This window comes from Equus quagga, unplaced genomic scaffold (assembly GCF_021613505.1).
Source record: "Equus quagga isolate Etosha38 unplaced genomic scaffold, UCLA_HA_Equagga_1.0 153_RagTag, whole genome shotgun sequence".
Classification (NCBI taxonomy): domain Eukaryota; kingdom Metazoa; phylum Chordata; class Mammalia; order Perissodactyla; family Equidae; genus Equus; species Equus quagga.
In genome coordinates this window covers 2,782,272-2,794,845 of record NW_025796915.1, presented here as the reverse complement: position 1 = coordinate 2,794,845, position 12,574 = coordinate 2,782,272, and the positions used below count along the sequence as shown (strand labels likewise).

At 58.2% G+C, this 12,574-nt stretch overlaps 2 protein-coding genes across 3 annotated transcripts in view; one reads left to right on the top strand and one right to left on the bottom strand.

Annotated features, from left to right (window-relative positions):
* The first annotated feature begins 2,284 nt into the window (after window positions 1–2,284).
* Window positions 2,285–5,324, top strand: LOC124233116 (immunoglobulin superfamily containing leucine-rich repeat protein). Of its 2 annotated transcripts, none has more exons than XM_046650232.1 (2): window positions 2,285–2,465; window positions 3,277–5,324. In XM_046650232.1, exon 2 carries the CDS (start codon window positions 3,285–3,287, stop codon window positions 4,569–4,571), a length of 1,287 nt encoding a protein of 428 aa, XP_046506188.1. In that variant the 5' UTR covers window positions 2,285–2,465; window positions 3,277–3,284; the 3' UTR covers window positions 4,572–5,324. The 2 variants fall into 2 exon arrangements, with proteins under 2 accessions (XP_046506188.1, XP_046506187.1); XM_046650231.1 differs by lacking the exon at window positions 2,285–2,465 and adding an exon at window positions 2,964–3,058.
* A 2,404-nt stretch (window positions 5,325–7,728) lies between these two features.
* LOC124233115 (receptor for retinol uptake STRA6-like) overlaps window positions 7,729–12,574 on the bottom strand; it is a 31,817-nt gene continuing 26,971 nt past the window's right edge. Inside the window, exons 15-20 of the mRNA XM_046650230.1 lie at window positions 12,315–12,448; window positions 10,802–10,919; window positions 10,618–10,719; window positions 9,715–9,878; window positions 9,285–9,434; window positions 7,729–8,655 (exon numbers count right to left, since the gene is read on the bottom strand). Coding sequence (XP_046506186.1) covers window positions 8,486–8,655; window positions 9,285–9,434; window positions 9,715–9,878; window positions 10,618–10,719; window positions 10,802–10,919; window positions 12,315–12,448 — 838 coding nt within the window. The 3' untranslated portion in view covers window positions 7,729–8,485. The remainder of the gene's footprint in view (window positions 8,656–9,284; window positions 9,435–9,714; window positions 9,879–10,617; window positions 10,720–10,801; window positions 10,920–12,314; window positions 12,449–12,574) is intronic.

Below are 12,574 nucleotides of genomic sequence, written 5' to 3'. Positions count from 1 at the left end.
GTGGACTTCCAGTCTGACTGAGTGACGTGGACTTCCAGTCTGACTGAGCGACGTGGACATCCAGTCTGAGCTGAACTGAATTAGTGATAAATATTTTAAAAATTTTAAAACAACTAAGCCCCTTCCCCCTACCCTGAAGAAAAAGACAATTATTTACTCCCGGGAAAACAGAGCTGTCAAGAAAGATGATAGTAAGAGCTGTGAGGAGCAAACAGGGAGGTCTGTGAGGGCAGTCAACGGGGGGACCTACGTTAGCCGTGGTGGTCTCAGAAGTGCTGCTCTGATGAGGTGATGATTAATGGAAGCCTGAAAGCCAGAAGGAACCAGTCACAGCAGGAGGGGCAGAGGGCTGGCGAGGATCTTTGCCCTCTGATCCTGGTGTGCTTTGGAGGTGGCGGTGGTGTGGAGACCGTGAGCTCCCCAGAGCACCTCGGAGGTGGCATGGCCCTTGCAAGGGCGAGGTGGTATATGGGCTGTGCAGAAGCACAGAGAGGCCTCCTCCACTAGGAAACCCTCCCTGACTGGCAATGAGGTTGCTGAGTCTCCCCTCTGGTTTACTGAACTCTGGATGTGCGTTCTTCTGGCCTCTGGTTGACCCACCAAATTCAGGACTTTTCCCATAAATTCTCCAGCATAATAATGATAATGCCAGACAGGGCTTCAGCTGCAGTAGGAGGGAGCTCAGTTAGACTATAAGAATATCCTCAGCATCAGACCGGGGTGTTTTGCAGGGAGCACACCGTGCTTCCCAGGACTTCTGCAACCTTGCTTGGTGACTGCAGAATGAGGATGTAGTGAGCTGGGATGGGGGTTCCCCAAGGATGCGTTCAGCCAAAAAAGATACCTATTTGTCCTTGGCCTTGCCAAGAGGGTAAATTGAGTGGTGAGCAGAATTTAGCCAAGCATACAGACAGAAGGAATAGGAGGCTTGCGGGAGGGGACTGAGGAGCTGTGCATAGGCTCATAGGGTGGAGGGCAAAGTCACCAGTCTACAGTGCTCTGCTCGGGCTCCCCCACTTCTCAGGGTCTCCTCCAGTTCTCTTGTCTTGGGCTTCTTTCTTCTCCCCATTCCCACTCCCCTGGGCCCTCCTGTTTGGGAAAAAAGGATCAGATATCCTCACCCTGGAGGCATATGGGCCTTCGGCACAGTTAGAGTTGGGACAGTGGACCCCAGAGAGCACTGCTGCCTTCTCAGACATGCAGCACCAATGATGAGATTTCAGGCACTGAGGGAGGCCACAGAGAGAATATTCCAGAGGGACTGAGGTCCCTCAACCTCACCTCTGCCTGCCAGGTGGGCATTCCTGGGTGAGGGAACCATCTCTGTGAGCCTGGGTGTCTCAGAATCCCCACGGGGAAACCAAAGCACAACTGGTTCCTGTCTCGAGCTGCCTGCCTGCCTCCCTGGTCCCTCCCCACCCAGCACAGTGGGGAGCCAGGGCCGTGTCTGCAGCCCTGGTGCCTTGAGACCTCCCTGGACAACAGCACGTGTTTAGGGCAGCCCGGCCTCAGAGCCAGCAGGCGGGCCTGACACAGGCGAGCAGGGCGGGAGGATGTCTTTTCTTACAAAAACAGGCTTAACATTTTGGCTTGTCACTGAGGCGCTGGGGCCTGGTGCGTGTTTCATACACTTTGGCCTTGTCAGCTTTTCATTGAAACACACCCGTCACCCTCACAGACACACAGACACACACTCACTTCTACACACAAACACACACTCACGAACACAGAGAGAAAGACACACACCAACACACAGTCTCACACCTACACAAGCACACACACACAAATGTTCCCAAACACACACAGATTCACACACATGGTCTCACACCACATCCACACAAACACACATATGAACTCATCGAGAGTCGTCACACCCACACTTGCACATGCACACACATGCACCATCACTCATACGGCCCCCGCTTGGAGAACCCCCCCCCCCCCCCCTTTTTCTTGTATGGAGTTGGAAGTCTCCCACCTTCTATGAGATTCCATTTCTCACCCTTCCCCCATAAAAACCCTGCTGGCCCATCTTTTCTTGGGTCCTGTCCAGCTAGCGCTGTGTCTTTAAGGAAGTTGAAGCAGCTAAAAGTGAGTGAGAGAGAGAGGAAAAAAACTCAAAAAATTTGGCATCTTTTCCCCCTCAAGTTTCTGGTGTCACTTATGAAACACGGGTCCTTGTTGCTGCAGAGAAGTAGTTTTGCTGGAAGGAGGGAGTGTATGTGCTGCCTGGGCTCCCTTCCTGCAGCCTCCTCTCAGCAGACAGGGTCCAGGCACCCTGTCTGGGGAAGGGCTGGCAAGGACGGGCGGGCGTGGGACCAGGCTGCCTGTCCCTCCAGCATCCTCATCTTCCCTTGGGTGCCCTTGGCCCTGCAGACCATCCGTCCGGGCTAACTCTGTCCTTTGCTGCTTTTTGGTTCCATCTTAGAAGAGGCTCCGCTTGACTAAGAAAGAGTAGTTTGAAGGTAAGCGGGGGAGGAGGGGAGGCCTGCTGGGCACAGGGGCTGCACTCCCCTGGGCATTTTGCTGTTGGTTTGGGTGCTTGGCACACTTCCCTTGCTTGGATCTGTCCAGGGGGCATCTGTCCCCCTAACAACCACAGCCCCGGAAATCCCAGCAGCATTTGGGTTGAGCCACTAGCTTTGCCAGAGCCAACTGAGAGGTCCCTGGTGGGGGTTTATTTAGGCAGCTGCCTGGCATAGTTTGAACAGAACAAGCCACGGGCGTGATTCTGTAGAAAGGGTCTGGTGTCTGCTGTGGTCACGGCCCGTAGGAGCCAGAGGGGGGCTAATGGGGGTGGTGTGCACTGCACAAGGGGCCTTGTCTGGGCCAGGGCAAAGCATACCTATGGGGGGCTCTGGTGGGAGGGACTGTGGCCAGGATGTGGGAGGGCAGGAGGGAGGTTCTGCAGAGTGCAGGGGGAGGGGGTGGCTGGAAAACAGATTTAAAGTCATAAAGTCAGCTAGGAGCTGCGGAAGCAGGGAGAACTCTCTGCTTGAAGGAGGAGCTGGGGTCCTCTTCCTTCCTGTCTTCCACCCTCCTGGCTGCATGACCTCGGGCAAGTCTTGGCCCTTCTGTGGGCCTCAGTTTCCCCTTCTGTAGAATGGGAGTGGTAGGCTGGGTGGTGTTGGGTCTTAGTTGGATTAGATTATGTGGGGTGGGGCCTTTTGATAGGAAAGAGCTCTGGGCTGGGGTCCTGAGAAGAAGGAGTGCCCTCTGCAGGTCCTTGGGGTCACCTTAGACCTTGCCACCTTGGTGGCGTATCCTTCTCTGCAGGAGGTAGGATGCAGGAGCTGCGGCTGCTGTGCTGCGCGGTCCTCCTGGGCCTGGTGCAGACCTGTCCCGAGCCCTGCGACTGTGGGGAGAAGTACGGTTTCAAGATTGCCGACTGCGCCTACCGTGACCTGGAGGCCGTGCCCCCCGGCTTCCCCACCAACGTGACCACGTTGAGCCTCTCAGCCAACCGGCTGCCAGGCTTGCCAGAGGGTGCCTTCAGGGAGGTGCCCCTGCTGCAGTCGCTGTGGCTGGCACACAATGAGATCCGCACAGTGGCCGCCGGTGCCCTGGCCCCTCTGGGCCATCTCAAGAGCCTGGACCTCAGCCACAACCTCATCTCGGACTTTGCCTGGAGCGACCTGCACAACCTCAGCGCCCTCCAGTTGCTCAAGATGGACAGCAACGAGCTGACCTTCATCCCCCGAGATGCCTTCCGCAGCCTCCGTGCTCTGCGCTCGCTGCAGCTCAACCACAACCGCTTGCACACACTGGCCGAGGGCACCTTCACACCACTCACCGCGCTGTCCCACCTGCAGATCAACGACAACCCCTTCGACTGTACCTGTGGCATCGTGTGGTTCAAGACGTGGGCCCTGACCACGGCCGTGTCCATTCCAGAGCAGGACAACGTCACCTGCTCTTCACCGCACGTGCTCAAGGGCACCCCACTGAACCGCCTGCTGCCGCTGCCCTGCTCAGCGCCCTCGGTGCAGCTCACCTACCAGCCCAGCCAGGACGGCGCCGAGCTGCGGCCCGGCTTCGTGCTGGCGCTCCACTGTGATGTGGATGGGCAGCCAGCCCCCCAGCTTCACTGGCACATCCAGACGCCTGGTGGCACCGTGGACATCACCAGCCCCAACGTGGGTGCTGATGGGCGTGCCCTGCCTGGCACCCCAGCAGCCAGCAGCCAGCCACGCTTCCAGGCCTTTGCCAATGGCAGCCTACTGATCCCTGACTTCGGCAAGCTGGAGGAGGGCACCTACAGCTGCCTGGCCACCAATGAACTGGGCAGTGCGGAGAGCTCAGTGAATGTGGCACTAGCCACGCCAGGTGAGGGTGGCGAGGATGCGTTGGGGCGTAGGTTCCACGGCAAAGCAGCCGAGGGTAAGGGCTGCTACACGGTTGACAATGAGGTGCAGCCGTCGGGTCCCGAGGACAATGTGGTCATCATCTACCTCAGCCGTGCTAGGGGCCCCGAGGCTGCAGCAGCAGGAGAAGGAGTCCGTGGGCAGCAACTCCCAGGCCTGCTCCTACTGGGCCAGAGCCTCCTCCTCCTCCTCCTCCCTTCCTTCTAGCCCCACCCCCATGGGGCTGGGCTGGAGCAGCCCAGGGCCGCCCCCACTCCTCCCCGGACTCTGCAGATGTCCCTTCTAAGGAGGTAGGGAGGTGGGGGGCAGGGTGGCAACTCCTGAAGCCTGCATGGGGGCTTCATATCTTCCTACCTCTCCTTCTCATCTCTTCTGGAATATTTGCCACCCCAACTTCTAGACCTGCTCAAAGCTGGTGACCAGTACAGAATTTGATCCCATAACCCACTGTCTACAGTGCTAATTGCCACTGAGCACACTGCCCGTGCTGCCTGTCAGGGTGGCATGCTAACAGGGGGATGCCCCAGCCAACTGGGAGATGCCTCACTGAGGGAACTCCAGGCACCGGGACTGACTGACAAGCTGGCAAAGGCGGGGAGCGGGGGGCTAGGCAGGGAGGTAGCCTGAAGCAGACACGGCACAGGAGAGAGGAATAAACTGTAGGGGCAATGGCTGGCATGGCTCTGAGGCACTCGGTGACCTGCTTAAGCTCCTGCTGTCCCTTGGTGTTCTCTGATGACTTGGGGGCTCAGGAGTCCCTTTGCGCTCATCTCAGACAGGACTGGAGGTTCCAGCATGGGCCTCCACCTCCTCGCATGCACCCTCCCTCCCTCTGCCTGTGCGTCTCCATCCTGGCCACCTGCCCTGCCTTTCTCTCCAAGTATGCATCTGTAGCCTGCCCCTCCAAAGAGGCCAGCCAGCCTGGGGGCGGCAGAGAAATAAACAGCATTTCTGATGCTCCCCTGTGTCTGCCTGGAGTTTTGTCTGGATCTAGGAGCCCCCGGGTGGGGGTAGGGGATAGGATTGGGAGCTGGAGAGTCAGGACAGCCAGCCAGCCTGCCTGTCCACACACGACGGGGCCTGTAAGGCACAGACAGACTGTGTGGCGGTAGCATGGGAGGGGTGGCCCCGTGACAGGCTAGGGACTGGACCTGGAGCTGAGCTGAGCTGCAGATGTTCCCTCCCCCAAACTAGCCCACAGGGCAAATGGGGGTGCAAGCCTGACAAACATTAGAGGCTTCTCTGGGTCCCAGTGGCCCTGCGCAGTGCTTTCTGCAGCAGTGGCCTGAGGAGGCATTTGGGAGGGGGCGGGGGAAAGAGAAGTGCCTGGGTTGTGACCCCTCTTCCTGGTCCTGCTCCTGGAAGAGATGTTAGGGAATGTGGAGGAAACAGGGGACAGGCAAGGCAAGATGGAGGGGAGAGAAGGGGGAGATAGGGGGCAGAGGACAAGAGAGAGAGGAGAGAGGGAAAGAGAAAGACCCAGAGAGACTGAGAACATATCTGAGGGAGAAGCCAGAGGAATTGAATGGGACTTCTCCCACCTGTCCAGGAAGAAGAATGGTATTCCTGGAGGAAAGTCTTTTCTGTAGGAGTCTTCCTCCACAGAATGGATGGATCAGTAACTGACTCGAGGGGGTGAGGGTCTGGCATAACCTGAAGGCCTCTTAGAATGGGGTCAGGACCTGGAGACTGGAACCCCGTACCTGTGCCAGATCAGAGATGTGTCTCCCTACTGCCTCCATCCCCGGCCCTTTCCAGGTTGAAAGCTGCTGCACAGAGGGACAAGACCCCATAGTAGAGGCTCAGCAGCCTCTGTCCAGAGCCCCCAGGACTGCTGAGCCCAGCAAAGTGGAGGCAGGGAGACCAAGGAGCCTAGAGTAGCAGCTATGAGCCTTGGAGACTGGCCAGCCCCTTTCTCCCTCCTCTGGTCTACATACAGCACCTCCCCACCCCGCTCATCAGCTTGCAGTTCCCGCAGAGCTGATGTCACCAGCAGCTCATGTCAAGGACGATTGCTCATCTGATGGAAAGCAGCAGGATGGAGCCGAGTCCCCTGTGCTGTGGCATCTTGGATAAGTCACTGCCCATCTCTGGGCTTCAGTTTCCTCAGAAAACAAAGGACAGGGTAGGGTATAGTAATTCTTAAGAGTCCAATCAACTCTGATTATCTGAGGCTTGATACTCCTAACCGGACTTGGACCCCTGAGTCTCTGGCTCCATTCACGGCTGAGCAGGCTGGGCTTCTTGGAGTAGGATGTGGGCCTGAGACCTGAGTCAGGAGTGGCTGGATAACAGCTGTGCTCTGAATGAAATAGCCACTCCCCTGCTTTAAAGTAATCCGTGGCCCCCACTGCCCTTGGGGTGAGACCCAAGTTCCCCAGCCAGCCATTCACAGCCCCTCTGACTGGCTCTCCAACATCATCCACCCCACCTGCCTCTCTTGGATTTGCTATTTAATTGTTCCCTTAATGTTCCATGATGTGTCATCCTTGCACCTTTACTTATGCTGTTCCCTTGATCCGGACACCCTTCCCCTGTTCCTCCCTTGGCCGAGTCAGCCTTGGAGACTCTGCTCAGGTATCACCTCCTCCAGAAAGCTTTCCTGTATGCCCTCCCATCCTCCGGTGTCCCAGCCTGTTCACACTCTGCCTCTGTTGCCTTGCTAACAGCAGAGACCCCAGCTGCCTTCTCATCCCTGTGACCGTGTTGGTCATCGACACAAGGGGCAGGAAGACATTTTCAGTGGGTGGCAGTGGGATCAGGGCCTGCCCTCCTCACGGCAGCCTGGAAGGTGGCGGAACTCCCGGGCCCGCCCCTGGCTTCCTGTGGGTTAGAGGCTGTAGTGCGGGGTAGGAACGTGTGGAGGAGGGGATTGGTCTCCACTAACTGTGCAGACATTTCTGGCGGCCCCGCTGATCCAGATCTCTGCAGCCACCCTCCATAGCCCCAGTCCCACAGTGGACCCCACATCCTCGCCCATACATCCCTGCCTCCACCAGTCTGCAATAGGGGAGGGGACCCCCTCAGCTGCCCCGCATCTCTGCATACTCGGTCTGGTCCCATTAGGACAGCTCCCTCACTGTGCCCCTTCCCACCTCCATACCTTTATTCATATTGCTTCCCCCCTTCCTGAAATTGCTCCTCCTCCTCGAGTCCTGCCCATTCTTGAGGACCCAGAACAAGTCCTACTTCCAAAGCCCATGCCCACACAGCTCAGGGTGGCATCATAGGGTCCCCAGTCTCTCCACCACCCAAAGGGATGTGGCTATGGGTTCACCTTTGCCCCCCACCCAGTGCCCCACCCAGCATGGGACCAGAATACCCCAGCCCCCCCAAACCCCATAAATGCAGTGTCAGCTTTTGGACAGCGTGGGCGGTTTCCCCGGTGCCCCTCCCCCTGGGAGGACTGCTCTCAGGGACAAGTTTATTAAGGGGAACACACTAACCTCTTTCATAGTATCTAAAGGCATACCAACTACAAAAACATCATGCTCTCAAGTGTGGGCAGCTCGCTGTGGGGCCTGGTTTGAGCTATGACTTTGCTGCCTGGTAGGAGCCCACGGCTTCTTCCTGGGCTGCCTTACAGGCCATGAGGCCCCCGGGCAGGAGGGGGAGAACTGGAGGAAAGAGGAAGCACTGTGTCTGGTTCCATGGTGGTGCGGTCCAAGGTTGAGGTGGGTCTGAGCTGGAATGTGAGGTTGTCCCGCCTGAGTCACCACCCTGGTCAGGAGGCTTCAGGGAGGCCATGGAGGCTGACAGCAGAGCCAGCACGGGGAGGAGCCCAGATGTGGCTGCCCAGTTTCCACGGGCTCCCCGGCCAAGGGCCTAAACCACTGATTACTTTCTCCAGAGCCTTCGCTGGCTTCCCAAGGTCAAGGGGACAGATCAGAGTCTTCCGGATGCTTGTAGTGAGGACAGACCTCCAGCCAACCAAGGCCACCCTCAGCCTCTGGGGCTGGTCACTGGGGCCCTGATCCGGGGGACCTGCTGGCAGAGCTGGTGCCAAGGAGAGAGGCTGCCATGACTGGGGTGATGCTGGGAGAGCCGAGGAAGGAGTGGGCTGGGAGGAGGGGAAGCATCCCAGCACAGACGAGGACATGGTGGCTTGGCCGTCCCCACCCTCAGGGTTGGGCACCGTTGGCCCGAGCACCTGACAGGGCTGTCTTCCGGAAGGCCTGCAGGGCCGGGTTGTGAAGCAGCGTGTATGCCAGACCCCAGCGGGCCCTGCCTCGGTGGGCTCTGGGCCTTGCTCCCTTGGCCGTGTGGTCCTTGGTCTGCAGCAACTGCATCCCTGAGAGGGAGAGACCTTCTGTGAGTCACTGAATAAACACCCAGCCAAGTGCCCTGGCACCTAGACCTGAGCAGAGTCTGAAAGTCCCTTGTGCAGTGTGGGGGAGGCTGGTGAGACTGGGGTTCCAGGTGCTGGCTCATAGGCTGGGAAGTTGGGAGAAGCAGAGGGGTGTTTGAAAGGTTCAGGATGTCATCCTGCGGGTGGCAGAGAGAAGAGGGAGAGGATAAGCTTTGTGGAGGGGACTGGAGGCAGGGCTGGGACAAGGTCCTAGAGCCAGCTGAACGTCTCCGTTCCTACTACAGACTTCCAGGCAAGAGGGAAGGGGGAGGACACACTGAGCAGGGGGGGTGTCCTGGGGTGACAGAACCTTAGCGTGACAGCCATTCCGCTGTGTGAGAGGGTGTGTGCCTGGGCATGTGGAGAGAGAGTATGTGCTCAGAACATGGGAAACGTTACCCTGAGCCAGACCAGGAACATCCCCACCCCCTCTCCCCGCAAAGGCCGCCACTGCCAAGAGGAAATGGGCTTTCTCTCCAGTGGGCTCAGGACCTTGTGTTAGGGAGAGGGCATGCCTTCTTCCTGGGAGCAGCGGGGTGGGCTCCATCCCCCATTCCCCGGGGGAAGCGCACCTTCTTCTTCCTCCCCTGGTCTGAGGCTGTCCTGGGGAGCCGTTGGGGGCCGGGGCCTCTGCGTTCGCAGGAGCAGGGCACAGAAGGTAGTCATGGCCGGATGCGACTGGCTGACCTCCATCTTCAAGAAGTTGCAGTACGTGTGGTAGCCTGGGGGGATGGCAGTGCTGGGGAGGGGCCCCCAGACAGCCCCTCACACACGGGGAGTGCCCTGCACACCCTGCATGCAAGCACGTGGGCCCCTGAGCACACGGCACACGCACTGCACGTGGGCACATGTGGACATGCTGTCCGCTGCACACCCATGGCACGTGGATGCACACATCCTCCGGGAACAGACTCACACTTACATGAGATCAGGGTAGACCGTCCCTCACGCTCGGGCAACCTGAGCAACCACCCCCGCCCTGCCCCTGTCGGGCGACCTTACAGGGGTCAAGAGTGGCGGCTCTCTGTGGCAGCAGGCTGAGGTCCATCTGGCCGAGGTGGACGGCATTGTAGAGGGTAGAGAGGAGCACTCGCCATGTGGCTACCACAGCACCCACCAGCACGTTGATGGGGAAGAGAAGGAAGGTGGCTGCGGAGAGCGCTCGCCTGGGTGGGGGAGAGGAGAGGCTGGGGCAGGTCCCCACACACAGAGCCCCCTCCTCAGGGTCAGTGTCAGACCTGGATGACCACAGCTGCTATAGATTTATTGAGTGCCTACTGCTTACTGAGTGCAACTTCTGCGCAGCCTGCCCTGCGCTGGGGCCGCTCTCTCAACCCAGCTCACCCTCTCCACCACCTGAGAGACAGGCAGTATTACTCCCTCCATAGAAGGGAAACTGAGGCCCAGAGAGATTGGGTGACTTAGCTAAGGCCGACTGGCTAGTGATTGGCAGAGCTGGGGTTTAAGTCCAGGTCCACCGGGTTCTCTCCATGACCTCAGTGTCTCCCTCCTCCCCACTCTGGGTCCCTTGTGCATTGACTCTGAGTCCCTCCTCGGCTGAGGTTTGCCCACAGCCTTGCTATCTGACACGGAATTCATGTTTCTGTTAACCTCCTTCTTGCAGTGGGGCAGGCACAGGCTTTTGAGGGCACAGAGGGTCCAGGAGACAGCAGTGCTGATCCTCACAGCAGGAAAGGCTCATGGGGGTATTTCTAACAGGTAAACAGAGAAGTATTTTGGAGTAAGCTGGGCCACTGCCCCCTTTCCCTGTGTAAGGCAAGCTTTCTTTACTACTCTCTGGACTCCCTGAGAGAGACGGTCGTAAAGGCAGAAGTGCACAGAAAGAGAGGCATCAAAGAAGAAGCTGAGGGCCTGAGGGAGCCACAAGCCTAGGAGCTGCCTCACTGGTTGGTCAGCTCTGGGCGTCCATGGCGAGTCTCCAGGAAGACCCAGTGGGCTGCCACGTTCTGCAGGATCACAGCCAGGGCCAAGGTCAGCCAAAAGGGCCTGCGGATGGCATGGGGAGGGCGTCACTGTTAGTGGCCCTCTGGGAAGGGGTCCCAGAGCCCTCTACCCCTGCCTCACCCACCATGAGGACTCCAGGGATCGGAGGAGCAGAAGGTTCCTGCCGTGGAGCATTGGCATAAACACCAAGAAGGCAAGGGCCGTGGTCCCCAGGAAGAAGATGATCTGCTGCACCAGGAGCCCTGTTGGCACGGGGAACGGGGTAGAGGAAGGGGAAAAAACTCAGGCTCTGCGGGACCCAGCCCACCCCTGCCACTCCCCAGAACCCAAGGGCTGTGGAATTGGGCAGACCTGGTTTCAGACCCCTGCTCTGCTGCTGCCTAGCTGTGCCACGTGGAGTAAGTTACTCTGCCTCTCTGAGCCTCGCTTTCTTCCTCCATAAGATGGGGACAGTGGTCCCTACCTTGGAGGGCTGTCGTGAGGATCCAATGGGATAATGTCTGTGGCAACTCTTTGAAAACCACAAGTGCTTTACAAACATTGTTTTCCCCCAATTGCTCTGAGTCCCTGGGGACAAGACCGCATTTTAAATTAATGTTTGCATTCCTGCTGGCCAGAGCCTGGCATATGGTGGGTGCCGGAAAGTTGTCAATTGAAACAATTGGCTAATTGTTTACATGGGGTAATGTGTACCACAGGGCTGGGAGGTATAAGGTCTACCAAGATGAGGAATTGCAACATTTAGTGCTAGTAATTCTCTGCTCCTTTACTGTCCTTCTCTTCCTCCCCCGCGAGGTGAGAGTAAGAGACCCCAGCTCCCTCACATTGCAGAGAGCATTATTCAATGCAGAGCCCAAGGGGAGAATCAGAAACTCTGCTGAGGGGCTGGCCTGGTGGCACAGCAGTTAAGTGCACACATTCCGTTTCGGGGTCCTGGGGTTCACCAGTTCGGATCCCGGGTGCGGACATGGCACTGCTTGGCACACCATGCTGTGGTAGGTGTCCCACATATAAAGTAGAGGAAGATGGGCACAGATGTTAGCTCAGGGCCAGTCTTCCTCAGCAAAAAGAGGAGGATTGGCAACAGTTAGCTTAGGGCTAATCTTCCTCAAAAAAAAAAAAAAACACACACACAAGAAAAAGAAAAAAAATAAGAAACTCTGCTGCGAAGGATCCTGGAAGTTAATCTAGTTCAACTTCCTCTGGGCAGGACTGCCTTTGCAGCCCCCCACAATGGCCACAAACCCTGCTTGCATACCCCCAGTGACAGGGATCTCATCACCTCCCGAGGCAGCCCACTGTGGCATAGCCGTCACTTAACAAGCAGGAATGCACCTCATTGAACTTCCTGCCTTCCAGGCCTGGGTCCCTCCTCTGTGTAAACATCTAGTGGCACCCAGGGGCTGTACTCAAGTGAGGGGTATCATTTCCTCAAGGGCTCCTGCACCCCCTGCTCCCTACCCAAGTGAGCCTCCCGAGGGCAGGGAAGGGAAAGCGGGTCCCTCCTCTTGCTCTTGCCCCGGAGCCTGCCCATCACAGGCAGATGCCTAGGGGCAGCCAAGGCCTGCTGAGCATTCCCCCGTCCCCCTGGGGTTAGTGTTGGGGCGCGGAGGCCAGGCAGAGGGCATGGGGCTCACCAAGGCAGGTGAGAGCAGTCTGGTAGGCGCTGAAGCTCATCCAACAGAATATGGCCTGGCGGGAGGGGCGGAGGCTCTGGGGCAGGGCGCCCAGCTCCAGCGCAGCCCCTCGGTGCAGAGCTCGCAGGTTGGCCCTGGGGTGGGGCGGGGAAGGCAGGGATCTCAGGGAGCACGCACACTCCTTACGTTCCTCCCCTCGGCCAGCCTCGGGTGGAAGTCCCAGTCTAATGACAACCCGTGGCCGTGGGCAGGGAAGCCCA